Source organism: Microtus oregoni, unplaced genomic scaffold (assembly GCF_018167655.1).
Source record: "Microtus oregoni isolate MIOR12 unplaced genomic scaffold, Mior012 000011F_ref0000422, whole genome shotgun sequence".
In the NCBI taxonomy this organism is placed as follows: Eukaryota; Metazoa; Chordata; class Mammalia; order Rodentia; family Cricetidae; genus Microtus; species Microtus oregoni.
Window position 1 is genome coordinate 37692492 of NW_024543070.1, and position 27202 is coordinate 37719693.

The window sequence follows — 27202 nt, forward strand, 5'->3', positions numbered from 1 at the left end:
CCATCCCAGCTTCCATTGCTGTCCTATGTCCTGCCACACATTAACTGAAGCTGTCTTCCCCAGAGTTTCATATAGACAAAATTATACCACATCTATTTATTTCTCTGGATTTTTTGTTTATATCTACTGTGTGTGTGTACAGGTGCATAAGCTTTTCTGGGTATAATTGCACATGTATGCACATACATGTGGAGACCAGAGGACAACATGTGTTCCGTAGATGCTGTCTACCTTGTTTTTTAACTGGTCTAGAGCTCACCAAGTAGGCTAGGCTGGCTAACCAGGGGTTCTCAGCAATCTCTTCCTTCCCTGATCTGAAATTACAAGCAAGTACTACCATGTATTCATTTATTCATTCATTCAGTTCTTTATTCATTTGTATATATGTGTGTTTGTATAATATATATTATATATACATCCATACATATACAATATATACATTACATGTATATATACACACATATATTTTAAGCATGGCTTCTCACAGATCAAACTCCAGTCCGTGTTCTTGCAAAGCACACACTTTACTGACTCAGCTGTGTCCCCAACTTTGTCAAGAGTTTAGTACCAAAGATTCTAGTCACCATAACCCACCCTTAGAATTCTGCAGCTGCCAGAGCACAATGTTGATAGAGCTTCCTTTAATACATTGCTCCTGAAGTTGGGCAGTGATGGCACACGCCTTTAATTCCAACACAGAGGAGGCAGAGGCAGGCAGGTCTCTCTGAGTTCAAGGGCAGCCTGGCTTACAGAGCAAGTTCTAGGACAGGTTCTGATGCTACACAGAGAAACTCTGTCTCTAAAAAAAACAAAAACAAAAAGAAGAAGAAAAAGGAGAAGGAAAAGAAAAAGGAAGGAAGGAAGGAAAAAAGAAAGAAAGAAAGAACTACCACCACCACCAAATCCCAATACAATTAATTTTTTTTTTTTTTACTGTGCCTATGGCTCTGTATTCAAAACCCATGACCTGGGTCTGCCTGCCTGGGAGGAAAGTAATTCTTTTCCCTGTTCATGAAAGGGGCTGTGTTTGTTTGTTTGCTTGTTTTATTTTTGAGACAGAGACTGGACCTCAGATTGACCTTGAATTTATGATCCTCCTGCCTCAGCTCTCAAGTATAGGGGTTATAGTCATGTATTTTACAATCAGCTAACAATTTAATTTCTTAAAACATTTAACAGTAAGAACTTTGATCATGTCCACCTGGAAAATGAGTTTAATTGAGGGGAATTCAGGTCTTTGCCAGCATTAGCCTCTTGAGATAGTGGAGCATGCCTGAGGTAGTATTTTCAGGGTGGTGTCTGAGGTCATTGCAGTGATTACATGTGATGTCATATGGTGGCACATGCCTGTAATTCCAGCACTCAAGAAGTGGAGACAGGAGGAACAAGACTTTAAGCCTTCAGTTGAGGCCAGTTTAGGATACATGAGTTACTGTCCCAGAGAACAAACAAACAAGCAAAGGCCAAGAAGGTTTCACAGTGAGACCATGTGGCCGGTGCACCACCAAGCTAATGTTGTAAAGGGCAGAGCAGTGGGCGGGGCAGAGCAGAGGGCAGGGCAGAGCAGTGGGCGGGGCAGCTAGTGTCTTCAGAAGCCCTTGAATCTGGCTCCCCAGACTTGCAGCCTTTGGAAGGTAAAAGGAAAGATGGCAGCCCAACATTGAGATAGTCCATGCCATGCTAATTAAAACAGGGACACTCTGACAAGCTCAGGATCTCCAGAACCTGCCAAGCTAAAGTAAACTTTCTAGAAGACATAACCCAAAAGCTGTCTATTTCAGTTTGGCGCTTGGGACATAGTAAGCGATTCAGAACAAATGTGGGAAATTGCCTGGCGCCATCTTTTTAGTAGCTATTTTTAGGATGATTTTTTTTTTTAAAAAAATTCTCATTTGTTACAGTTTATCCTTTTATAGTTTTATCCTTTTTCCTTCATATTACTTTAGAAATACATGTGAATTAAGGTCAATTGCATTTGTGTCGACATCTCAAACTAAATCACTAAATTATCTTCATATCAATCATGAAGAGGTAGTAATTTTAGCTTAAGTGGCAATTAAAAAGTAAGAATTAAACTTAATAACCTCCATAGGGGTATCTGAGGTCTTCCACACAGAACCTTAGCAGATCCTCTCAGTCACCAATAAGGTGGGTGTCATCTCCTCCCGTGAAGGCTGACAAGGTCCCACGGGCTCCTCTGCACTGAGCACTGGCAGAAAGGAAACATCGGACATATAATGCATTGAAACCCAGAACCCCACATGCCAGGCGCTTCTCGGCTGAACTCCCTTGAACCTCAGTTTCCCTCCTTTTTTTTTTTTTAAGATCTCAAACATCTCTTTTCCAGCCTCGCTCTCTCTAGCTATTCATTATCAGAATGTTAATATGCAAATTCCGTGTCAGAGCTCCTAACTCAAATGTGGTTCTGTGTGAGGAGCTGAACGTTAATTTCCTTAAGTGTATTGTCAGGTTTGACATCGAGGACATACTCATGCTAATTAGAACAGGTCCAGTGAATAGACTCCTGCTCGGGCTGTCTCATTAAAACTGCGCAGAATTGATTTTGATGCTTTCCTACAGATCTTTAAATGAAGGGGACACACGGCAGCAATTGGTTCTGAATACATCAGCTTTTACCTAGGGCGGCCACCTCCCTTTCCACGTTACTTTTTACATTTTGAGTATGCTAATGTCTTACCTCCTCCTATCTCTCTCGTTATTGTCATCCAACCAAATTACATTAGAGCAACTGAATATAGCTTCACAAAGAGACGCAGCTTTCACTGCTTAATTTGTTTAACATTTTAATAGCTGTACATCAAGTACATGGATCAGGATAGCAAGTCTATTATTAAAATTATTCCAGTGATAGAACTTGAGTCTCAATTTATATAAGTGGTAGGCTGAATATTAAATTTTGGGCCATCTCCAAATGGTGAAGAGCAGAACAGAAAATTACAGACAGTATTATTAACTGGATTAGATTACCTTTTAGCTTAAGACAATTAGAGGGCTCTTGCATGTTCAAATATAAAGCTTGAGAATTTTCATAAGTTGGTCTCAATAAACCCCTTTCCAAAAGTAACAGAATGGTCTGTAAGCAAAGAGTTTCAGCAACCCTGGGGCCTCGGCTTTCTTATTTGAGTATAGAATGCACAGCAAGGAGACAGACAGGTGCTCTGGTTCATGCCAGTAATCACAACTGGTGGGGGCTGGAGCCTGGAGGATAGTGAGTTTGAGGCCACCAAGGCTATATGGCAAGTGTCTACTTTCTGTTTTTTTTTTTCGTTTATTTATTTATTAAAGATTTCTGTCTCTTCCCCGCCACCTCCTCCCATTTCCCTCCCCCTCCCCCAATCAAGTTCCCCTCCCTTGTTAGCCCATAGAGCTATCAGGGTTCCCTGCCCAGTGGGAAGTCCAAGGAACACCTATCTCCATCCAGGTCTAGTAAGGTGAGCATCCAAACTGCCTAGGCTCCCACAAAGCCAGTACGTGCAGTAGGATCAAAAACCCATTGCCATTGTTCTTGAGTTCTCAGTAGTCCTCATTGTCCACTATGTTCAGCGAGTCCGGTTATATCCCAGGTTTTTTCAGACCCAGGCCAGCTGGCCTTGGTGAGTTCCCGATAGAACATCCCCATTGTCTCAGTGTGTGGGTGCACCCCTCGCTGTCCTGAGTTCCATGCTCGTACTCTCTCTCCTTTTGCTGCTGATTTGGACCTTGAGATTTCTGTCCGGTGCTCCAATGTGGGTCTCTGTCTCTGTCTCCTTTCATCGCCTGATGAAGGTTAATATTCAGGAGGATGCCTATATGTTTTTCTTTGGGTTCTCCTTATTTACCTTCTCTAGGATCACTAATTATAGGCTCAATGTCCTTTGTTTATGGCTAGAAACCAAATATGAGCGAGTACATCCCATGCTCCTCTTTTTGGGTCTGGCTTACCTCACTCAGGATAGTGTTTCCTATTTCCATCCATTTGTATGCAAAATTCAAAAAGTCCTTGTTTTTTACTGCTGAGTAGTACTCTAATATGTATACATTCCATACTTTCTTCATCCATTCTTCCATTGAAGGGCATCTAGGTTGTTTCCAGGTTCTGGCTATTACAAACAATGCTGCTATGAACATAGTAGAGCATATACTTTTGTTGTATGATAAGGCCTCTCTTGGGTATATTCCCAAGAGTGGTATTGCTGGGTCCAGGGGTAGGTTGATCCCGAATTTCCTGAGAAACCGCCACACTGCTTTCCAAAGTGGTTGCACAAGTTTGCATTCCCACCAGCAATGGATGAGTGTACCCCTTTCTCCACAACCTCTCCAGCAAAGGCTATCATTGGTGTTTTTTATTTTAGCCATTCTGACAGGTGTAAGATGGTATCTTAAATGGACATTTTCTTAGTTAATGATGTGTTAGGGTCCGGCCCACTGTCAGTAGTGCTACTCCTAAGATGGCAATCCCAGGTTCTATAAGAAAGCAGGCTGAGCAAGCTACGAGGAACAAGCCAGTAACAACACTCACCCGTGGCCTCTGCATCAGCTCCTGTCTCCGGGTTCCTGTCTGGTTTGGGTTCCTGCCTTAGCTTCCCTCAGTGGACTGTGATCCTGAATATGTAAACCACATAAATCTTTTTCTCCCCAAACAACTTTTGATCATGGTGTTTCGTCATAACAATAGTAACACTAAGACACCCATCTCCTGCCCTAGGCATAACTGTTAATTGATAGAGAAGTTGTGTTTGAACAGCTTTGAGAATGAAAGAAAAGTCAGAAAAGGCATTACTTCACAACTCATCTATTTATTGAGGTTTTGAGACAGGGTCTCACTGTATAGTGCTAGTTGGCTCACTCCTCCTGCCTCTGCTGCCCAGGTTCTGGATTATCAGCCATGTTCCCCATGTCTGGCTCTACTTGTTTGTCTTGGTGATAAGACTATCAGGAGCTCACTGGTCCACACTCCACAGCAGCCACCTAGGGGCTACCTTTCTAGGTGTTCGGGTCGCAACTGCATTCTATGCAGAACAGAAAATGCTGGGATTGCACAATAGAAAATGGATGGATAGCATCCAAAAATAATAAGGAAATAAGGATGATGGCTAAGCAACATATGTGAGATGGAAATTTTATACCTCTCAAAAGTTGTTATTAATTAAAAAAATTATGATCATTTGCAAAATTTTGAAAACCAGTATTAAAAGTGACAAATTTTGTTGTTTTGTTTTTTTGAATTATATTCTAGGCACTAAAGAAATATTTTCTATAACTTGTTACTATTGTCCATGAGGTTTTTTAAAAAAATAGTCATCATAAAAGACATAATGATTACTATTGCCCCGAGGGGGAAACTGGGGTATAATGCATGCGCTGCACCCAGGGTGGAGGAGCTGCAGCGCTCGGTGCAGCTGCAGCATCATTCCACTCTGCCTCCACATTGTGCTACTCAAGTGTTGGCAACAGCTTTCCAACTAGAAAACCCTGAAACATGGCTGTCAGGTCACAGTATTATACCTGAAAATAGCTCATTTCATCTTAAGATGTTACTACTTTTATCCAGAGTAAATGTCCACCTGGTTCCTTGCAGCCTTTCTCAAAGTCTGGGAGTTTAAATTTCACAAGCCTATATTGCTGCATTCTGTTTCCTGAAGTTCTGCGTGTCTTCCACGCCAGGGTTAATCTCGTGGTTCCCCTCTGCCTCTGTTCTCTGTATTGAGGTGTTCTGGCTCTGTGTGGTGATTGAAGAGATGAAACAACCTCTGTGTAGAAAGGTAAATGATGGGCACCATGATGCAACATGCTTTTAGTCCCCCCTGGAGTTCCACATTAGGTTGATGCAGCCCACAGATGCTTATATTCTGTGTGTACTAAACCCAGCTTTTGGTGTAGAGGGTCCAGCAAAGCAAAATGCAGAGCTCCCCTCCCGGATGAACCCCCATCCTGGCTAATTTCCAAGCCTGCTTTTGGATAGTACATTTCCTTGGTGAAGACATCCTGGGTGAGAACTGGGATGATTTGACTGCCTTGTTCTCTGTCTCTCTGTTGTAGAGGTGCAGAGTCATCGCTGGTTTGGCCACCTCCTTGTCATTTTCTAGGCCAACACAATACTCAGCTTCCTAATATTCTGCTCCGTCATCATATCACTCTGGGTAGGGCAGACCTCCCAGTTCCTTGCGACAACATTGTTTCTGTCCTGGGAGTTATTAATATCCTAACTTCATTTTCACAGAATCCGAACTCTCATTGCTGTTGACATTTTTGCTAATAGACATGGGAACATGTGCCTCTGGAACACTGTGAGACTGGGAAGATAATCTTTTTGTTTTGATGGGTGAGATGGGGGTGTGTTTTTGGAGGTTTCTGTCCTGCCTGGTCCCACAGCAGTTCAGTTTAAAGAAACACACAGAGGCCTACATAAATTATAAACTGGTTAGCCTATAAGCTCAGGCTTCTTATTAATCAACACTTACATCTTAAATTAACTCACAATTCTTGTCTGTGTTAGCCACATGGCTTGGTAACTTTCATCAGTGAGGCAGTCACATCTTGTTTGCTCTGTGTCTGGGTGACGACTGCAGACTGATCCTTTCATTTTCCAAGAATTCTCCCATTCTTGTCACCCCTCCACCTATACTCCTGCCTGGCTACTGACCACTCAGCATTTTATTAAACAAATACAAGCGACAAATCTTTACAGGGTACAAGAACATTGTCCCACAGAAGGCATTTGAGGGCTACTACCTTAAAGGACAAAACACTGTGGTCATTTTTTGGAAAAAGATGAGAACACCACAACTGTATCTGGGCTTCGAACCGACTCTTCTATTTGTCAACATTTATTCATGAGCCTCTGCATTAGCAAACTTCCCACTAGGGCCAGCAATACATCTAGTTGATTTCCAGAAACTTAGGCTTCTACCCTGTGGTCTTGAGAAGGGTCATTTAAATTTACTAGCAGGTGACAGGAGCAATTTGCAAAGCCTGGAGGACCCGAACCTCTCTAGTCTGCTCATCACAAAAGCTCATGAACAAAGGGACAAAGTAGGACCTTGCTCTGGAACAAGCTAAAGGGCAGGAGACACTGACTTCCAGAACTACTGGTGAGTCTAGTGGTCAGGAATGTAGCTTAGCTGATGGACTACCTGCCTAGCGTGACTTTGATCCCATACCACATGAATTGAGCATAGTGAAGCATGCCTGTAATCCCAGCATTTTGGAGGTGGAGGCAGGGGAATCAGAAGTTTAAGGTCATGAGGTTATGGAGATGGCTCAGTTGGTAACATGTTTACTATGTAAGCATGAAGACCCAAGTTTGAAGCCTACCACCTCCATGAAAGCAACCCCAGGGCAGGAGGGGAGAGACAGGGGGGATCTGGGTGCTTGATGGCCACCCAATCCAGACAAACCTTTGAGCTCCAGATTCACTGAGGGACTCTTCTCGATAAAAAAATAAATAAATAAATAAAAAGGACAATAGAGGAACACACCTGATGGTGACCTCTAGCCTTTGCATATGTAAACATTTAATTGGGGCTGGCTTACAGTTCAGATGTTTAGTTCATTCTCATCATGGTGGGTGGCATGGTGCTAGAGAGGCAGCTGAGAGTTCTCCATCTGGGTCCATGGGCAGCAGGGAGAGACAGTCAGCCACTGGGCCTGGCTTGAGCTTCTGAAAACTCACGCCCCACCCCGCAGTGACACACCTCATTTAACAAGACTATACCTAACAGTGCCAGTCCCTATGGCCCTGTGGAAGCTGTTTGTATTCAAACCAGCATGACTGCACATACACACCAATAAGTTCAAGTCATCCTCGGCTACATAGCAAGTTCAAGCCTGGGATATGTGAGCCCTTGTCTCAAGAAAACACAAGCAAACATAAACTGGTCTATCCCAGCACACTGTTCCTCCTGTGCGTATCTTCTTTTCCTTCCTTTTCCTTTTCCTCAGTTTCCCTTCCCATCTCTTACCTCAGCCCTTTCCCTCTCGTCCTCTGCTTCTCACTTCTCCTTGCTTTCTTTTCTTTGGCTGTTCTGACCTTTTCCATTTATCTAGCCATGGCTCTTTCCATCCTCACACAAACCACATTTAACCATCACATTGTCCCACTATCTTGACTTTATTTTTTTTACTGTCTTGTGACTAAATAACTGTATCGTAAAACATAAATGGAGCTTTTACAAGCAACCATGAAAGACTTCCCATTCTGTTATCTTGAGTGGCAAGGCTCCCTGGTGTCCCTGGTGTGCACAAATAGAAATACAGTGCAGGTCCTGGTGGTCTGGATGCTACTACATCGACCCGACAGAGACAGAATGTCTGGGATGGGAGGGTATGAGCTTCAATCCCAGAGTCCTTGCCACTGCTGGCCTCCCGGCCCCAATCTACAGATGGTTGTCTTGCTGGTCCTTTTTCGTAAAAGACAATAACCACCCTTGCCCCCCCCCCACACACAATGACATAAAGGTCATGGCTATTCATAGTGTGTGGGGTTCTTGGCTCTCATAAACGGCTACTCTATCTGATAAGTCAGTGTGTAAATAGAAGGCATGGTATTTCCATTTTCATAGCGATTTTTTTCTTCCCTGTCAGGTTGATCTTTAAAAACATTTTTGCAGGAGGGGTGGCACATGCCTGTATACCCAATGCTTAGAGTCTGGAGTTACACAGGAAGTGAAGCCAGCCTGGGCTCCATGAGACCCTGTCCCAAAAAAAAAAACCAATTTTTTTTTAAATTGGTTCATTTTTTAATCCTTTTGGTATTTATTTTAAGCAATGTCTTCTAGAACACAGATGTCTCCTGTTCAGTGTGAACCTTGTAAAGAATAGCTCAGAAAGTGCCGAGGGCCGGGATGAGTGCAGTGTGTCCCTTTTCCTAACCTCTACTGGCATTTAGGACTGTCTCCAAAGCTGGAAGTCTCAGAGCCACTGTGGTGCCCCCTCTGTTGACACCAGGGCCAGTGTTCTGTTGTGAGACTGGCCTCACTGTCACACCTGACTGCCGGCCGACCCGTGCCCACCACATCATGAGAAGATAGCCGGAGGAGCCCACTCAACTCCACATTTATTTGCTCAATGCCATGTCCCGTTTGGTTATGAGCCACTAAGGGTTAGGATGAGTCAAGTAAACATGGGGAAAATGAGAGCAAGGACCCTAGGAAGCATCGGATGTCTCATATGAGAAGAATTTTGGCAAAGCACAAGGGTTGGACATGCCTGCCCACAAGGACACATGGCCCATTGGATCTAGTGTGTAAACATGAACGTATCTTCAAATACCCACTTTCCCTGTTGTTAATCACCTTCTCGATCACTTGGAAAGATAAACACTGACTCTGCTTATAGACTTATAACTCTGCGTGTTATGAAAGCAGATTTCTTGCATTCTGTTGAAGAATTTCAGACAAGCTCCTAAAGACTGCCCTGGGGAGATGGCACCCTCACTACCGTGCCCACCACACGAGCGTGAGGACCTGAGTTCTAATCCCCATGTGCCATGTAAAAGCAGGGCATAGTGGCATGCATCTCTAACTTTAGCACTAGAGAGTCACACACAGGAGGCCTCCTGGGACACAGTAACCAGTCACATTATCCAAAGGTTCCGTGAAAGACTGTTTGAGATTCTAAGGCCAAGAGCAGCCCATGAAGATGCCTGACATCACTCTAGCTTTAACACATGTACACACCTGTGCACGTATACACACACTCCATACAGACGCACACAGATTGCCCTGGGTTTTACTTATTTAAGACATGTTTTTACTATGTATCCCAATTTGGTCTCTTACCTTATAACCCTCCTGCCTCAGCTTCCCAAGTGCTGGAATCTAACATGCGGTCCAAGATTTTAGAGCAATACATGATATAAACAATACTCTAAAACAAGGCTACTCAGAAAAGACTTTCAAGTAGGCAAACACCTTGCTTTAGTAACTGATCCCTCCTGTAAGTGAAAGCAAAACCAAAGTAATATAGTGATTAAAATTTAATCTTCCCCATCAGCTGGAGAAAGTAGTCTGGTTGTTGAGAACACTTTCTAAGCTGGCTTCCTTTTCTGCCTGTGCTATTTTGGGAGTGCCTTTCATTTGATTGCCAATTCTTCATTCCTGCAGAGGGATTTAGAACTCTCATTCTGACCTCCTGAAATGCAAGCTTTCTTAAGATGTTTGAGTCTCAAAGTTTTGTACTTTTTAAGATCGTAGAACTGGAAAGAGCATCCTAGACCATCTGCTCCAACCACGGGCATGTGTTAGACAGGGGAAACTGAAGAAAGAGACAGAAGAATTGTCCAAGGCTACAGGAAGCAGTGCTGACATGGCTTAGGCCGAAACTTAGCTGCTCCTTCACCAGGTCCTTGGGAAAACAGGTCTAGGTTTAGGAGTCTCTCTTCATGTCTGCATCATTAGTGGCACCAGTTGAATTTCCTTGCTTGTCTTACAAGCTTGAAGACTTGAGTTCAATGCCCAGAGCATACAAAAAAGGTTTGGACATGGTGGCACATGCATGCCATTTAAGACTGGAGAACCTATAATTGAACTTGTCTCAAAGGGGGTTGAATGGCATGCCTTTGGGTGATGATGCCGTAAGTAGTCTCCTTCTGGCCTACACACACACACACACACACACACACACACACACACACACCTGTATATTCAACACATACATACACACACATGTATATTCATACACACACACACACACACACACACACACACACACACACTCATAAAACAAAACACAACAACAACCAAAAAAGTAATTGGGTCAAAGTTGGAATAATCTTGTGATGTGGAAATACTAAATATAGGTATGCTGTATTTTAAAATGACATGCCCTAAATTTATGAAACCAAGAGAAGTGTGTTCTTCTCTGAAGTATTATTTGCCTTCAGAGGGACTCAGGTAAGGGCACCTAGAAGTAGTCCTCACAGCAGGCATGCTCAACTGTGGGCCAGGGGCCACAAGCATCCCAGCATACCTGTGAATGTGGCCAGACATTTGGTGGTGGCACTGCTGTCATAATGTCCAAAGGCTGGACACGCTGATTTAATGTGTGACAACTTAAAAAGCATTTTATATTCATAGGCATCTCTTGCCACCACAGATTTCTGAGCATGTAGTCATTGTTCGTGTGAACTCTCAACTCCCTGAGGAGCCACAGTACCTTAGCCTGGTCCCAAATGCAGTAGCCAGTGAGCATGTTCTAAATGAACGAGTCAGTGAGCTTTTAAGGAATGCATAAATTTGTGTCTCTTAATTTTTATCATTTTAATACAGATAGGGCAAACAGCTGAGCATTTTAAAATCTAGCAGGGGCAGGGCGTTCCTAGAGACTCAGTTAGGGTTTCAGGAAACACATTAACTTTTGCTGCCCTACTGGGCAAGGGATGGTGATGGTGCGTGTGTGTGTCTGTGTGTGTGTGTGTGTGTGTGTGTCTGTGTGCAGGTCAGAGGGCAGTGTGGGTGTCATCCTCAGCAATGCTATCCAGCTTCACATCTGTGTGTGCCAGAGAAGACCTGTTTGGGTGCCATTTCTTACGTGTTCTCTGCCTTGTTTGAGGAAGGGTCTCTCATTGGCTTGGAACTCAGCAGGTATGCTGAGATGACTGGCTGGTGAGGGGTCTGCCTGCCTGTTTCTTCTCAGTGCTGGCATCGCAAGCACTCACTCCAAGCCCAGATTCTTATGTGGGTTTTAGGGATTGCTCATGGGTCTCCATGCTTCCAAGGCAAGCACTTTCTCAGCTGAGCCATCTTCCTGCTGCACAAGGAACTTTTTAGTTTTTCGAGACAGGGTTTCTCTGTGCTTTTACAAGGAACTTTTATGGGAACATATAACAGTCAGCGGGCAGTCATAACAGTGTCTTCTTCGAGGTAGATGTGACCCATAGAACTAGAACTTGGGGGTACAGAGAGTGCCACTTTTCTGTAATGGAGAATGTATAGAAAGGGAGAGTCCACTGCCCGGGCAGCTGCCTCTGCCTCCTCTGTGACCAGTAACGGCCCTTATACTTGCTATAGCCCTCCCTAGACAGACAGACGGATGGAAAGAATGTGGATGGGTACAAATGGTGAATCCACCCCTTCTGGGAAAGCCAGAGCACATGGGGACTAGGAGAGTGGCAACCTTATCTCGCTACACAAAGGCCAGCGTGTAAAATATCAGAGTAAATTCATTACTAGGTAATTATAGGCTAAGCCACTTGACCTCAGAGTCGACTTCCTTCTCTGTAAAAGGCGATAATGCTTAGCATCTCATAGTGGTTTCTGGTTGCAGCCTAGAAGGCCCTCCGTGTTAGACTCTGTGTCACAGCCAAACCCTCTTGCTGCTAACATCCTTCCTTTGAGGCTTGCAGAGCCCTGACCTCCAGGATCATGGGAGATTTTGTCTGTCCCTAGGTCTGAATCATTCTGCCCTTCCTGGGTCTTAGAGCCTGGCAGGCAGGCTTCTGGGAAGAGGGCCTCAAGATTGGCCTCAAGAGTGTAGCCACCCTGAACTTTTGCCTCTGGCCTTGAGGAGCAAACTAAATAGGCTCTGTGTTTGCTGGGTATGAGCTTACCATGACCTGAGGCCTGTTTGATTTTCTGTTCTGCACATTTCCTTTCTGGCAAGAAAATAAAGGGGAGGAAGCAGTTTCCCGAAGTTCGTTCCACTTCTGATTTCGTCTTCCAGTTCCTTCTATGTTGTTAAAAATCTCTATTGTGGAGGTACGCTGCAGCGCGCACTGACAGCCTTCCCAGCTGACGTCATGGAGCGATAGCCTCCTGACTTTCCCTATTAAGAACAGGATTTAAAAAAATTTTCCCCAAGTCGTAGCTGTCCGTTTCTTGTAGTATTAATTTCTTCTACAAAAATAGCTCAGTCACTCCAGCAAGTCCTCCGAGCACGAGGCCTGAGTTTAATCCATGGAGCCTTTGTTTAAAATCTAGGAACTTTTATTTGCGACCTCGTTGTTGGGGGGTGGAAACAGGCGAACTCCCTGACCAGCCAGTCCAGCACACTGCGAAAAACTGTCTGAAAAAACATAAAGTCAGGACACCTGGGCAAGGACGCCTGAGGTTGTCTCTGACCTCCATACACATGCGCATACGTACTCACACATGCGTCTACATTCATGAACATATACATATACACTTTTTTAAAAAGCTTGCTTGTAACATTATCAGCTATTCCCAAACTCCTAATATTTTGATGCAATAATTTCTGGGGTTTTATTGTTCATATATTTTAAAGAACAAACAACCAAATAGGCTTCCCCTCTAGAACTATTGTCCCTGGGCCCCTCCGTCACTCTAGCGCCACATTTGTGTGTGTGAAATTAGCGTACAGGTGCAGCTGTTCATTTAAGAGTGATGCGTCTTAAGTATATTACAAATATCTAATCAATATAATTTTAAAAATATTTGACAAAATTCCATACATACATTTCTCTTAAGTTCATTTTCCTTTTGGAGAAGAAAGAGACGGGGACAGAGAGAAATGCTGTTGACTGGGCTTTCTTTCCAGTGTGGCAATCTAATAATGGAACTTTCAGATTTCACTATTCCAAAGAAGAAGAAACGCACAGTGAGGGCATTTAGTCCAGATCTGCGAGACACCCTGTGCGTGGTAGCATATGAACAGCTGTGACCGTCTTCCTGGCTGTTGCAGGAAGAGAGAATGCATGGCTGCAGCTTAGGAAAGAGCTGTGCACTCGTGTACCAGGTTAGAGGTCATTTCAAAACAACTTTGAAGCACGCCGTATTTTTTTTTTATTTATTTCTTCCAGTGAACTTAAGATTTTTATATGGAAAGAAAGAATGCATTTCACTCAGGAGCCTGTGTGCTCTCCCACTTCCTGCAGTTTTCCCAATGTGTGGTAGCATCTCAATGCTCTGTCCCCTTTCCTCTTCCTCTACACCCGGAAGCACCACACTCGGGGCTACAGTCCTTGGCCTGGACTCTGCTCAAAGATATTAACAAGTTTCTTATTTTTGCTAGGTCTTCAGAAGGCTCCGGGCATCTAGGCATCTGGGTTACCAGTTTGCGGTGTGTGTGTGTGTGTGTGTGTGTGTGTGTGTGTGTTTGTATGTGTGTGCGTGCACGCGCGCGAGAGAGAAACAGAGAGAGACAGAGAGAGAGACAGAGAGACAGAGACAGAGAAGGAGGGAAAGACAGCATCCCTCACCTGGGATGGTCCCTGCATGTAAAATAATGCAGGGTCTTCATGGACCCTGTACACATCTGCCTACAGATGTTAAACCACTTATTATCCCTAATACAATGAAATTGCTATGTAAACGGTTGTTCTACAGTACTGTAAGGCATTGTAGTTAAAAAAAATATGCCCAGTATAGATTTTAAACAATACTGCCAACCTTCCTTTCACTCTTGGGTGTGTCATCCCAGATATTGAAGGTGCTGTAACTGTCACTGTCCCTTCTGTATGCAAAGCACCCACTGTCCCTCTTCAGAAGCGCAATTTCATCTTCCATCATATTTTAGTTTTTCGAGACATGTTCTCATGTAGCTCAGTCTGTCCTCTAACTCACATGTGGCTGATGATGGATGACCTTCAACTCCAGATCCTCCTGCCCCCGGCTTCTCAGTGCTGGGTTACAGGTGTGTGCCACCACACCCAGCTTCTGCAGCGATAGGGAGGCACACGTGGCTTTACAAGTGTTAGCAAGCACGAGTTACATCCCTAGGTCACGCTTCTCCCTGTCTCTTTCACCGCCCTCCCTACCACACACACGAGAAGGGGCTTCATTCTAGCCTGGCCTAGAGCTCACTATGTACCCTGGACGAGTCTTGAACTGTGGCAGTCCTCCACTGGCGGCTATGCCCAGCTTCTCCTGCTATCTTTACCCTCCAAAAGGTTGGAAGGGTCATCCCTGTCGGGCCTCAGAGGAAGCTGGGTGCATATGGTTTGGGTTTCTCCAGGATCACCCAGACCACGGGACTGAGCCGAACCCAGATCCTCAGACTCTAGACACATAGGTTCTGTCTCGTCGCACTAAATATACCCTATACACAGACCTTTGCCAGACATATGAAGTCTTGAAGATGGCCTTTACTTAAAAATAAAGTGATTCAGTACAGTTTGGTGATGGAAACACGTTTAAACTATACTGTAAATCGGCCCCAACCTGGCATTTGATTTTTCAAGTGATGAAGGGGGTGGTTCTGCTAAGGAGCTACAAAAGCAATACTGAGATTCTTCTTTTTTTTTCCTGAGGCGGTTTCCCTGTGTAGCCCTGGCTATCTCAGAACTCACTCTGTAGACCAGGCTGGCCTCGAACCCAGAGATTCACCTGCCCCTGCCACCCGAGTCCTGGTCTTAAAACTGTGAGCCATCACCACCTGGCCTGAGATACTTACAGTGTGGAAACTCCAAGTCAACTTGCATGTGTATACACACATTAATTAAAAATAAAATCTTAGCTCATGTTCTCCCTCCTTCTGCTCCTCATCGGGACCTTGGGAGCTCAGTCCAGTGCTCCAGTGTGGGTCTCTGTCTCTGTCTCCATCCATCACCAGATGAAGGTTCTATGATGATATGCAAGATATTCGTCAGTATTGCTCTAGGATAGGGTCATTTCAGGTTCCCCATCCTCAGCTGCCCAAGGAACTAACTGGGGACCTCGGCTTGGGTATCTGGGAGCCACTCTAGGTTCAAGTCTCTTGCCAACCCTAAGGTGGCTCCCTTAACTAAGAACCGTGCTTCCGTGCTCCCCCATCCAACCTTCCTTCATCCCAATCCCCCCCTTCCCCAAGCTCCCCCCATTCTCCCCCTCTCCCCCCTCTCTCCCCATCTCCCCTTACCCCCATCCCACCCCACCCCCAAGATCTCAATTTTCTTCCCGGCAATTTTTTCTACTTCCCATAGCCAAGACAACATGAGCAAAGAAGTCGGGACCACGAGGGGAGCACCCACCCACTGAGACAGTGGAGCTGATCTATTGGGAGCTCACCAAGGCCAGCTGAACTGTGACTGAAAAAGCATGGGATAAAACTGGACTCTCTGAGCATGGCGAACAATGAGGGCTGATGAGAACCCAAGGACAATGGCACGGGGTTTTGAACCTACGTAATGTGCTGGCTTTGTGGGAGCCTAGCCAGTTTGAATGTTCACCTTCCTAGAAATGCACGGAGCGGGGAGGACCTAGGACTTACCACAGGGCAGGGAAATCTGACTGCTCTTTGGGCTGGAGAGGGAGGGGGAGAGGAGTGGGGGGAGGGGGAGAAGGGTGGGAGGAGGGGGAGGGAAATGGGAGGCTGGGAGGAGGAGGAAATTTGTTTTTTTTTTTCTTTTCTCAATAAAAAAAAAAGTTAAAAAAAAATCTTAAAAATACAGTAAAGAAAATAGGCCCCATGATTTGAAGGAGCCCATGCATTAAGTTAAGTGGAAGTTTTGACATGGATCTCACAAGATTTTGGGGCCTAATTCCGCATAGTCTTCCTCACAATTGAGACTGATGGACATTGTCCCCTAAGTAGATTATGAATGTAGTAATCATCAGATTTGAAGCACTCTGGTACTTGTTGGTATTTTAAAACTTATGTAATGATTGAGAAATAATTTTTTGGTTTCTCTCTGTGGGCTTAAGTTAATTCTGTTGTTTATTTCGAGTCAGTCAACAGAAAGTAGCGCGTAGCACCTGAGAAAGGCCTGGTAAAGAGCGCTGCGGGAATGAGAAGCAGGAGCTCCCTTCAGTACTCGGGCACTGTCTGAGGCGCTTGCAGTTGGCTCAAGGGGCAATGGCTGGCAACGGTGTGATTTTAAAAAGAATCTTTGAAAATCCAACAGAGTTGTGTCATTCCTGAAATAACATACCCGAGTCAACCACAGCTCTCCATCCCAGGGAGCAGGTTCTTGTCTATGAGACTTTGATTATAGTTTGCTTGCTACGAATGGAATGGCTGTCAGGGTCTGGAAGAGAGTGAGTCAGAGTGCTGCTTTCCCTGGGCTATGTAGTCTGTACATGTTAGTGTTTTGTTTGTGTGTGTGTGTGTGCATGTGTGTGTGCATGCGTGTGTGTGCCTGTGTGTGTGTGTGTGTGTGTGTGTGTGAGAGAGAGAGAGAGAGAGAGAGAGATAGACAGAGACAGAGAGAGAGGTGGGGACAGAGGAGACTGACAAAGACTGGTTCATACATCTTAGTTGAAACTGGGGAAAGATCCTAATCTATACCGGATTCCTTTCCTACTCTGTTGTATACTGTAAATTAAAATAGAAAATAATGAGGCATTTGCCCTGCACATGCCTTTCGGGAGGTGTCACCAGGAAGCCCGGGTCTTTCCCCAGTGAAAGGCTGATAAAGTCCAGCTTGCGAGTGAGAGTGGGGAAGACAGGGCGTGCATTCTTAACAAATAAGGCCATTAGAACTTCCAGTTTAAACTTCAGTTCTTTCCTTGGAGGCGGTGCCCCCGGGGTGCCTGTTTGAACAGCACACGGCCAGGTTCTACTGAAGAGACAAATTTTTCATTAGCTTCTGTGGGAAGATGCCTGAAGTGAAATCCCTTGAAGGATTCTGCTTTCCCAAGCCATTGCTGGGTAGGTGAGATGGATGATGAAGCTACCACGAGGCAAAAAACTGAAGCAGCTGGGAGATGTTAATGTTGAGATAAACTGATTGACGTGGTGGGAAATCTGTGCGGGCCAGATATGAGCAAAGGAGGAATGAGAAAGAGTTCAGGGCGCTGCTTCCTTCCAGAGTAGTTCAGTTAGACTCCGCAGGTCCTATGAAAGGAAATGATACGAACCTTTTCACCTCGCCCCAGCCACATCTGCTGGCAGGAATGGACCCCGGGGCCTCTCACAGGGTAGACAGGTACTCTGCCACTGAGCTATCTCCAGCCTTGGTTGGATTGTTGTTGTTATTGTTGTTGTTTTGTTTCTAGGCAGTATTTAATGAAAATTAAGTGTTTGATCAAGAGAGTGTTTTTGACTAGGTTTCTGTAAAGATTATTTTTGGTTAAATTTTGTTGTTTGGCATTTTGCTAGAATTTAGAATAAAGAGAAAAATCTTGAATATGCATGTATCTTAGGTATGTATACCTGTGCAGCACACAGATTAACATAGAATTTTCTAGCTCTCTGAAGGTTTTCCTCTCCATTCCCACTGAATGGCCTCCAGAGACTGCCAGTGTTCTGACCTCTGTCATTACAGATGTGTCCTGCCTGTCTGCCTGTCACTTCCCATGGATAGACACACAGTGTGTGCTCTTGTCCATCTGATGACTGTCTGTCCCTCCCAGAAGGCCTCATTTTCCCTCATTATATGTTTTCTCTTTTCTTTTCTTTTTTTGTAATAATGTCAATAAAAACAGCAGAAATGCTGTCAGAAACGATGAGGGGAATGAACGTATGGTAGGGCCCTGCACTCCTGGGTTCAATTAAAAAATTCTCCTTCTGCTTTGGAAATCAGTATGGTGATTTCTCAGAAAATTAGGAAACAACCTACCTCAAGACCCAGCTATACCACTTTTGGGTATATGCCCAAAGGATACTGCATCATATCACAAGGACATGTGGTCAAGTATGTTCATAGCAGCATTATTTATTTATTTATTTATTTATTTATTTATTTACTAGTCAAAACCTAGAAACAACCTAAATGTCCCTCAACCAAGGAATGGATAAGAAGATGTGGTACATCTACACAATTGAGTACTACACAGTGGAAAAAAATAATGACATCTTGAAATTTGCAGGCAAATGGATGGATCTAGAAAACATCATATTGAATGAGGTAACCCAGACTTAGAAAGACAAATATAGTTGAACTCACTTATAAGTGACCTTTGGACATAAAGCAAAGAAAACCAGCCTACAGTTCACAACCCTAGAGAACCTAGACAGCAATGAGGACCCTAAGAGAGACATGCATGGATCTAATCTACATGGGATGTATAAAAAGACAAGCTCTCCTAAGTAAATTGGGAGCATGGGAACCATAGGAGAATGTGGAAGGGGAGGGAGAAGAAAGGGAAGGGAGCGGAGAAAAATATATAGCTTAATAAAAAATTAATTTCTGAAAAAAAAGTTCCCCCTGTTTGGAAGATCTTGAATTCCAGGCCCATGCTGAGATACATATTAGGACCTTGTCTCAAAAAGCAAAAGACAAACAAAAGCCAACCAATCAAAAACACAACAACAAGCCACAAAATGCTCCTGCTTCCCTAGCCCAAGAATGAAAGCTTCAGATTTGTCATGAGCTGCCCTCCAAAAATAGTAAGAAAATATCAAGCATACTTTCTTCTGTTGCCCAAGATGATAGCCAGGGTCCATAGGAGCTATTTAAATTAAAAATCAAATGCATTCAAATTCGTGATAATTAAAAACTCAGAAGCTGAGCATGGTGAGATCACCTGTGATCCCACAGCACTCGGGAGACTGACTCTGGAAAGTAGGAATTCAACACCACATGTTGCTTTATGTTGAATTTAAGGCCAGTCTGGGCTACATGAGATCCAGTCTCTGCAAAAACAAGTAAGTATCCATTCCCTCCATGGCACTGAGGCCATCAGGTACCACAGTGAGCAACATTCCCACGGTGGCAAACTATTAGCTCCCTGAGGCCATCGTGTACCACTGTGAGCAACATTCCTACAGCAGCAAACAGTGACCTTCCTGGCTTTTCTTCCTCATTTACAGGTGAGGATGTTGTATTGAGCTCTTTCTGAGGGTTGGGACAAACAAGTGGTTGAACCCTCTGCTGTACTGAACCCATAACTTCTAGAATGTGCCTTGCACACCTTGGGACTTTAGTGATGTTCTTTGGGAGATTCTTGTTCTCCTACTTGTCAGTCTCTTAACCCCTGGGTCTCAACTAGACTGTCCCTCCCAGCCCACACCAGGGGCTCAGACTGTCCCCTGGACCTTCCCACTGTCCCTCCCAGCCCACACCAGGGGCTCAGACTGTCCCCTGGACCTTCCCACTGTCCCTCCCAGCCCACACCAATGGCTCAGACTGTCCCCTGGACCTTCCTGCTGTCCCTCCCAGCCCACACCAGAGGCTCAGACTGTCTCCTGGACCTTCCCGCTGTCCCTCCCAGCATTGACCAAAGTAAAGTGATCCTCCATGAGCTGCCGTGTCATATGGCCTTCTTGTTCCCTAATGACATCCATTTGCTGATCTCTCCTGGGGACCCAGACCCTGGGTGTAGTCATTTCTTTCCTACCCACCAGCTCCTGAATAACCACATTGAGGCTTACAATTACTTATAAATCCTCTGCTGATAGCTTAGGCTTATTACTAGTTAACTCGTACATTTAAATTAACCCATTTCTATTCATCTATGTATAGTCATGAAGGTTTGTGAATTTGATCTGTCATCTAGCATGTCTTACTTCCTGAGCAGCTGACTGATGTTCCTCTGACTCCACCCTCCTCCCTCCCATCATCCTCAGTTTGGCTTTCCCACCTAACTTCCTGTCTGGCTATCAGGCAGCTTTTTATTAACCAATGAGAGTAATGCATATTCACAGTGCACAGAAGGATTATTCTCACTGGGGCTAGACTTTCTCCTTCGCTGTATTGTCCAGAACATGGTACCATTCCCGACACTTAGGAGATGTTAATTCATATCAAGGAAGGAAGAAGCTGCCGGCCACAGGAGGCCAGAACAGTAACTGCCGGTTTAGAGTGAGGGCGGAGTTTCTTATCGCGCAGTAGAGGCAGCTCCAAGAAAGATGTTACTGGAAACAGTTTTCTGTGTGACCAGCTTTCAGAGTATCTTTCTGTGCCCTGAGCTGATCCTTCAGCAAAGCAGCTGTACATTGAAGTCCTCTGTACTTATTTCTGGTTCTAGTTTGTGGTTTTCCCATCTGTAGAAGTAATGGGGACAGACGTGTGCACACTACAGGCCGGCAGGTAAATGATTACACAGACAGAAAATAGCATCTAAGAAGGGTGCTAGAGACCTCTGCTGCATCTGTGACAGGAATCTGTTCTTAGCATGACAGGCCAAGTCTCTCAAGGCCAGCCTGCCTCAAAGGGAGGTGACAGAAATTACAGCTCACACAAAAATCCGTTTACCCTAGTAGCATGCAATCCAGAGACAAAGGGGCTCAGCATGACAGATTCCAGGCCTCAGTTTGCACCGTGGCCCCTGGTTTCATCTTCAGGCTTCGAGGGAGACAGCTGTTGCATGGTGAGTAACCATAGTTCTAAGTATTCAGTGTCTCCATGAAGGGAAGGGAGCATGTACTCTGTCATAGGCCACCTCTGCTCTGGGTCTTCCTGGGGACTGGGGAGCTTGCTCAGGTGGTAAAGTATTTACCTCGCAAGCCTGGGAACCTGCATTTCAGTTCCCAGAACATACAGGAACAGAAGCCCACTGTGGTGGTGGCGGCACACATTTGTAAATCCCGCACCGGGGAAGCTGATACAGCCTGGGGCTCACCACCTAGTCAGTACAGCCTACCTGACAAGTTACATAGGCATGAGAGATCTTGTCTCAAAAATCAGAGTGGAAGATGTCCTAGGAATGGCACCTCAGGGTGACCTCTGGCTTCTCCATATGTCTGTATATACATGTGCACCCTCATGCATGTACATGCACACAGATACAAAGAGAAACTAATTTAGAGGGTCTTATCTAAGGGGGCATGTGCTAGAGGATGCATTAGGATGGGGCAAGAGTCTAGAAAACTCCAGGAGGTTCAGGAGGTCAATTCTAATCCTTACCCTGAAGGGCTCAGCCCTGCCCCCTCCCTATGTCCAGCTGAAGACATGATGGTTCCATTTTAAATTTAGCAGTAGCCATCCATTTGTGATTTACAATGTAAATGGTAGAGATCTGGAATCCTTAACCGATCAGTTATGCTTTGGATTTTTGCTCTTTCTCTGTAGACCCGGCAGTGTTGGTGCTGTGCTGAATGAGGTCACAGTCTAACTACAGTATTAACCCTGCAAATCTGTTCATTTCCGCCCGAGCACCCCCAGGCGGGATACAGAATGTGTCCAATTGAAGTTATTTCAATTCTGCAGGGCAGTGATGGGCTGAATTGTAACAAGGATATGTGCATGTGTGTGTGCATACATAGCCAGGGAATCATCCAGGAAGCCATGTAATAAGTATTTCTTTAAAAAAAAACATAATTTCTTTATTGATTCTTGGGGAATTTCACATCATGCACCCTAATTCTGCTCCCCTCCCAGTCCTCCATATCCTTCCCTCACCCCTGCAGTGCCCCACCAAAAGAAAATTAAAAACAAAAACAAGCAAGCAAACAAACAAACAAAAAGCCCTTTCTTCTCCTTCTTTCCCGCCTGTCCAATACCTCTTCACTCATCCTGGTGGCATTGGGAGCCGCAGTTTGTCCAGTCAGCTTTACTAGCAAATGTTCATTGCAATGACTAGCAAGTCATTCGAATCTGGTTCAGGGCCTCTGGTTTCTGGTACACCATCCTCACTGGATACTGACCAAAACTCCCCTCAGATATTCCTTGACCACCCCAAGTCATAGAGGTCCTGCAGAGCATCTCACAGGACCAGTCCCTTCGTGATCTGCAGCAGGTCCTTGATGGGATAGATGTTAGGGTGGGCCAACCCAAGGCCTGGCTGTGGGCCTGGCTGGTACCTGAGCTGGTCAGTCTCAGGTGAGGAGGCAGAGCCCATGTCTTCAGGGTCAGTTCTCCCTCACCCGCGGTGATGGGTGGAGCCATCTCTCCCGAGTGTCGGGGCCAGCTGTCTTGTGTGGTGAGGGGCCGCGCCAATGAGGTGTGGTACCGGCTCAGCACAGCACTCTGGTTTCACCATGTGTGCTTCCTCTGCTTTCCTGAGCTGACATAGGCCAGAGACATCAACTTAGATCCAGCGGCAGCAGGACCATGGACCCAGACATGGCCGTTGGCAGCAGCTTGGGTCCAACAGGTGTTTGTGAAAAGTGCTTTCTTATTGCTTTGTGGGGTGTGTGGGCATGATATACGTATATGTGTGTGTGAGTCGGTGAATATGTGTACACACAAGTCATAGCATACATGTGGAAACCAGAGGTCAACCTAGGGATTGGTCCTCTACCTTCCATCTTGTGTGTGGCAGGTCCCGGGTGCTGGGTACTTTTATGTAAACTTGACATGGGCTATTGTAATCCGAGAGGAGGGAGCCTCAATTCAGAAAATGCTCCCCTAAGATTGGGCTGCAGACAAGTCTATAAGGCATTTTCTTAATTAATAAGGCAGTTTCTTAATTAGTGATTGATGTGGGAGAGTCCAGCCATTATGGGTGGGGCCACCCCTGGGTTCTATAAGAAAGCACCTCTCCATGGCTTCTGCTTTCAAGTTCCTGCCCTGACATCTTTCAGTGATGGGTCACGATGTGCAAACAGAAAACAAATAAACCCTTTCCTCCCCACCGTGCTTTTGGCCATGATGTTTCATCATAACAATAGTAATCCTAGCTAAACAGAAATTGGTCCCAGGGTAGTGGGTGTTGCTGTAACAGACCTGACCATGTTGTCCTGGGGAGAATTGTGGAAAGACTTTGGAACTTTAGGCTAAGTCACTGAGTGTTGAGAGCTCAGTGGGCTGTTCCGCAGGGGCTCCGAAGGTAACTATGTTGAGAGCACTGTGGACCTTGGATGCCTGGTTTGTGATGTTTCAGAAGGGAAGCAAAGATTCTACCAGGCTTTTGTGTGAAGAATCTGTGGTTCTGGTCAGCTGGACCTGAAGAATCGGCTGTGATTAACAAGGGCCGAGAATTACTGAAGTGAAACCTTTGCTTTTCTGGGACAATGAAAGCTGGCCAGCTGGGACTGGAGAATCAGCTGTGATGAAGAAGAGGCCAGCATCACCGTGGTGAAATCTGGGAAGGGTTTCCTTGGGGTCAGCACACAGAAGCTGTGCTCCCCAGGCAGCTGAAGTGGGTAGTGTAAGAGTCATCTGATGACGAACCCGATCGGCACGGTACACTACAGCCCAGAACCCCTGGACTCAAGTGGTCCTCCTGTCTCAGACTCCTGACTACTGGCATGCGTCACCATGCACTGGTTTGAAGGCAGCAGGGGGTCATGGAGAGCAGCTGAACACTGTGGCAGGGCTGCAGTTCCTGGAGAGAACACAGAAGAGGCATTGGTGACAGAGCAGCCCAGTTGCAGCAGAGACCCCAGCATTTTGGAGACACCAGTGCCATGGGATGACCACCAAGAGCAGCAGCGGTGGGGGAGCAGAGCCAGCCAGAGCCTAGAAGACGAGCTGTGTGGGCAGCAGAGGGTTCAAGTAGAGAAGTGACCCGACCATTTGGAGGAGCCCAGAAGATCGTGAGTGGATCCCAGACATGGGGCATTGAATTATTTACACAGTTGGAGTTTGATTATGACTCTGCCCTGGTTCCGGTTCTTTCCTCTTGAAATAAGAAAGTATTTAACTTTTTTTAAAAATAGGTTCCCACAGTTAAAAGACTTCGGCTATTAAAAGAGTGAGTTTTTAAAGGGGGTTGAATTTGTATGACTTGTGGGACTTTGTAAGTTTAAAATTTTTATATTGTGATGTCAATATTTAATACATGAGCTTGAGGATGAACAAGAAAAGAAAGGTTGAGGCTTAACAGTGGTGTGTTTGTGTGTTGACAGGGGTCAGTTGTGCTGGCTACTTTTATGTCATATGAGAGGAGAGAACCTCAATTGAGAAGATACCTCTATAAAATTGGGGTGCAGGCAAGCCGTTAAGGCGTTTTTTAGTGACTGATGAAGGGATATGCACCGAACTTGGTGGGTGTCACTCATCACTAGCCTGGTGGTCCCAGGTTCCATAAGAAAGCAAGCTGAGCAAGCCGTGAGGAGCAAGTCAGTAAGCAGCATCCCGGTGGCCTCTGTGACAGATCCTGCCTCCAGCTTCCTGTCTGCCTTCCTTCCGTGATGGATTGTGATGTGGAAGTGTGAGACAAATGAGCCCCCCCCCCCCACCGCCCCAACTTGCTTTTGGCAAGTTTCCTCACAGCAGCGGTAAAGCTAGCTGGGGCACTCCCTTTGTTGATCGCGGTTGTACTTCATATGCCAGGCTAGCTGACTCAGAAGCTCCCGGCAGTCTCCTGCTTCAGCTCCTCACTGGGCAGTGGGAACGGGGATTACAGACTTGCTGCTGGGCCAGGGCAGATATGAATTCTAAATCCATTCCTCATACTTACATAGCCAGCATTTTATTTTCTGTACCATCTCCACAGCCCTTGATCACTTTTTAAGGGTGAGGTATCGTCTGCCATCCAGAATTAAAAATACTTCTTCTGGCACTTAACCTTAATATGTTCTACCATCTGTGACTTTGCTTCGTTCCCGCTCCCACCCCATAATAACCCTTTCAACTCCTTTTCTTTGTGTGTTCCAAGCACCCTTTTGTGTCCTTAATTTCTATTTTGCATTATTGAAGAATACAGTAAAGAATGCTCTAGTGAATACCCATGAATTTGCCACCCGATTTAGGAACTGAAAATGAACTCTTTTTGAGTGGCATTTTCTGGGCTCTGTTTCCTGCGCCTTGCAGAAGAGCACCACACAGATGGTAAACATTTTGTGCAAGGCCCCATCACCTCGCCGTTCCTAGTGGCTGTCTGGGAAAGCTTGCCAGTGGCAGTCTCTCTTGGACTTGGGCTTAACCCTAAGTAGTCTAACATCTGAGCGCCAGGTAACACCTCAACCTGTTCCAGGATCAAGAAACCCATACTTTGCAAATTTATGTTATCCCTTGCACTTTAAGCACAAGACTAAGCAACTTCCCTTCTGAAATCTCTATCAGAGACATTTTTCATGTAACCCATTTACTACTTTTGGCACATATGGTGAGTGTGTTTGAAAACAGTCTCTGCCTAAATTTCAAATCTGAGAATGGAGAGAGAGAGAGAGAGAGAGAGAGCTCGCATGCGCGTGTGTTCAGTCTTACAGACCGCTCTTTTGGTTTGTTCCTCAATTGATCTATCATTTGATGACTCTAAGTATCTGACCCCTTGGAGTGCCAGAACCTGGCATGACTTGCCTGTGGCGTGGAATCACCATGGTGTTTACTCATTTATGCTGTATCCTGGGACAACTGGCATCTTTTCTGCTCTTGAGAGTGCAGTTCCTTCAGTGTGTTCCTGCTGCTGCCATGTGCCGCTCGTGTCCTGGTCTCTTCCTGCTGCTGCACACGCCTCCCACGTCCTGGTCTGTTTGCTTACATCACACCTTTTGCTGCGGTGACTACACTTCATAGCAGCAGCATTTGCCTCGTCCTCTTCACCTTGGAAACTCTGAGAAGTCAGGCACACAGCAAAGAAGCTTGTCTGGGATCTGTTGTTATGAAGCATCCTCGAGCCACAAATTCCCAGGAAGAGAGCTGGGGAGCAAGAAACTGGCTTTTTATTTTTTAAAACCTATGGAATGATAAACTCATGGTGTCTGTTTGAACAGCTGATGGCTACAACTGTACAATACTCCTTTGTGATTCAAAAGCTAGAGCCTTAGAATCTGCCCTGTAGAACACACATGGCTTAGTTCCTGTGCATAAGAATGAGGAAGTTTTCAAAGAGAACCATAAACTATACATGGTTTATTTGGGTGCATAGTGTTTTAAGCATTGATTATCTTTTCATTTAAAATGAATAGGATTTCTCCATAAGCCACTTGTCATTTGCATAATGTGAAAATGCATTTGTATAATAAGCCCTCAGAGTCCGCAGAATTGGATCCCGGGCACATGAAGTTCCTTTCTCTCTGTTGCAGGTTTTGCTTTGCTTATAATACTGAAAACCAAAGTGAGAGGACCTGATATTTCCCAGATGTTATTAAAGAGCTCGTCATCGCCGCTCACCCGCTCATTTCCCAGGATCTATGTTCTCGTCGTCACTGGCAACAGAACCGTGTCTAACTGTGCTTCTCTCTCTGTAGGACAGTCGGCCCAATATGTCAAGACCTCTGATCACTAGATCCCCCGCATCGCCACTGAACAACCAAGGCATTCCCACTCCAGCCCAGCTCACCAAGTCCAATGCACCGGTCCACATTGACGTGGGCGGTCACATGTACACCAGCAGCCTGGCCACCCTCACCAAATACCCCGAGTCAAGGTAACTGCAAAAGTGGGGATGTCGCTCTCAGAAGTGTGTGTGTGTTTGATGCTGTCAACTGCTTTTCCTTTGATCAGAAGAACAGTGTGGCCCTACCAATACCAAGCACAGGGCATGACCTGCTGAGGCTATTCAGGGCCATGGCCGTTTGATTCCACAGTTGGGGCATGGAGTACTCGTCCGAATGCCAC

The 27202-nt window shown here is 45.3% G+C and overlaps 1 protein-coding gene across 3 annotated transcripts in view; it reads left to right on the forward strand.

Annotated features, from left to right (window-relative positions):
• Positions 1–27202, forward strand: part of LOC121453271 (BTB/POZ domain-containing protein KCTD1) — a 199279-nt gene that overhangs the window by 126710 nt on the left and 45367 nt on the right. For all 3 annotated transcript variants that reach the window (XM_041659877.1, XM_041659879.1, XM_041659876.1), the window contains exon 2: positions 26833–27011. In XM_041659877.1, the coding sequence (XP_041515811.1) occupies positions 26833–27011 (179 nt within the window). The remainder of the gene's footprint in view (positions 1–26832; positions 27012–27202) is intronic.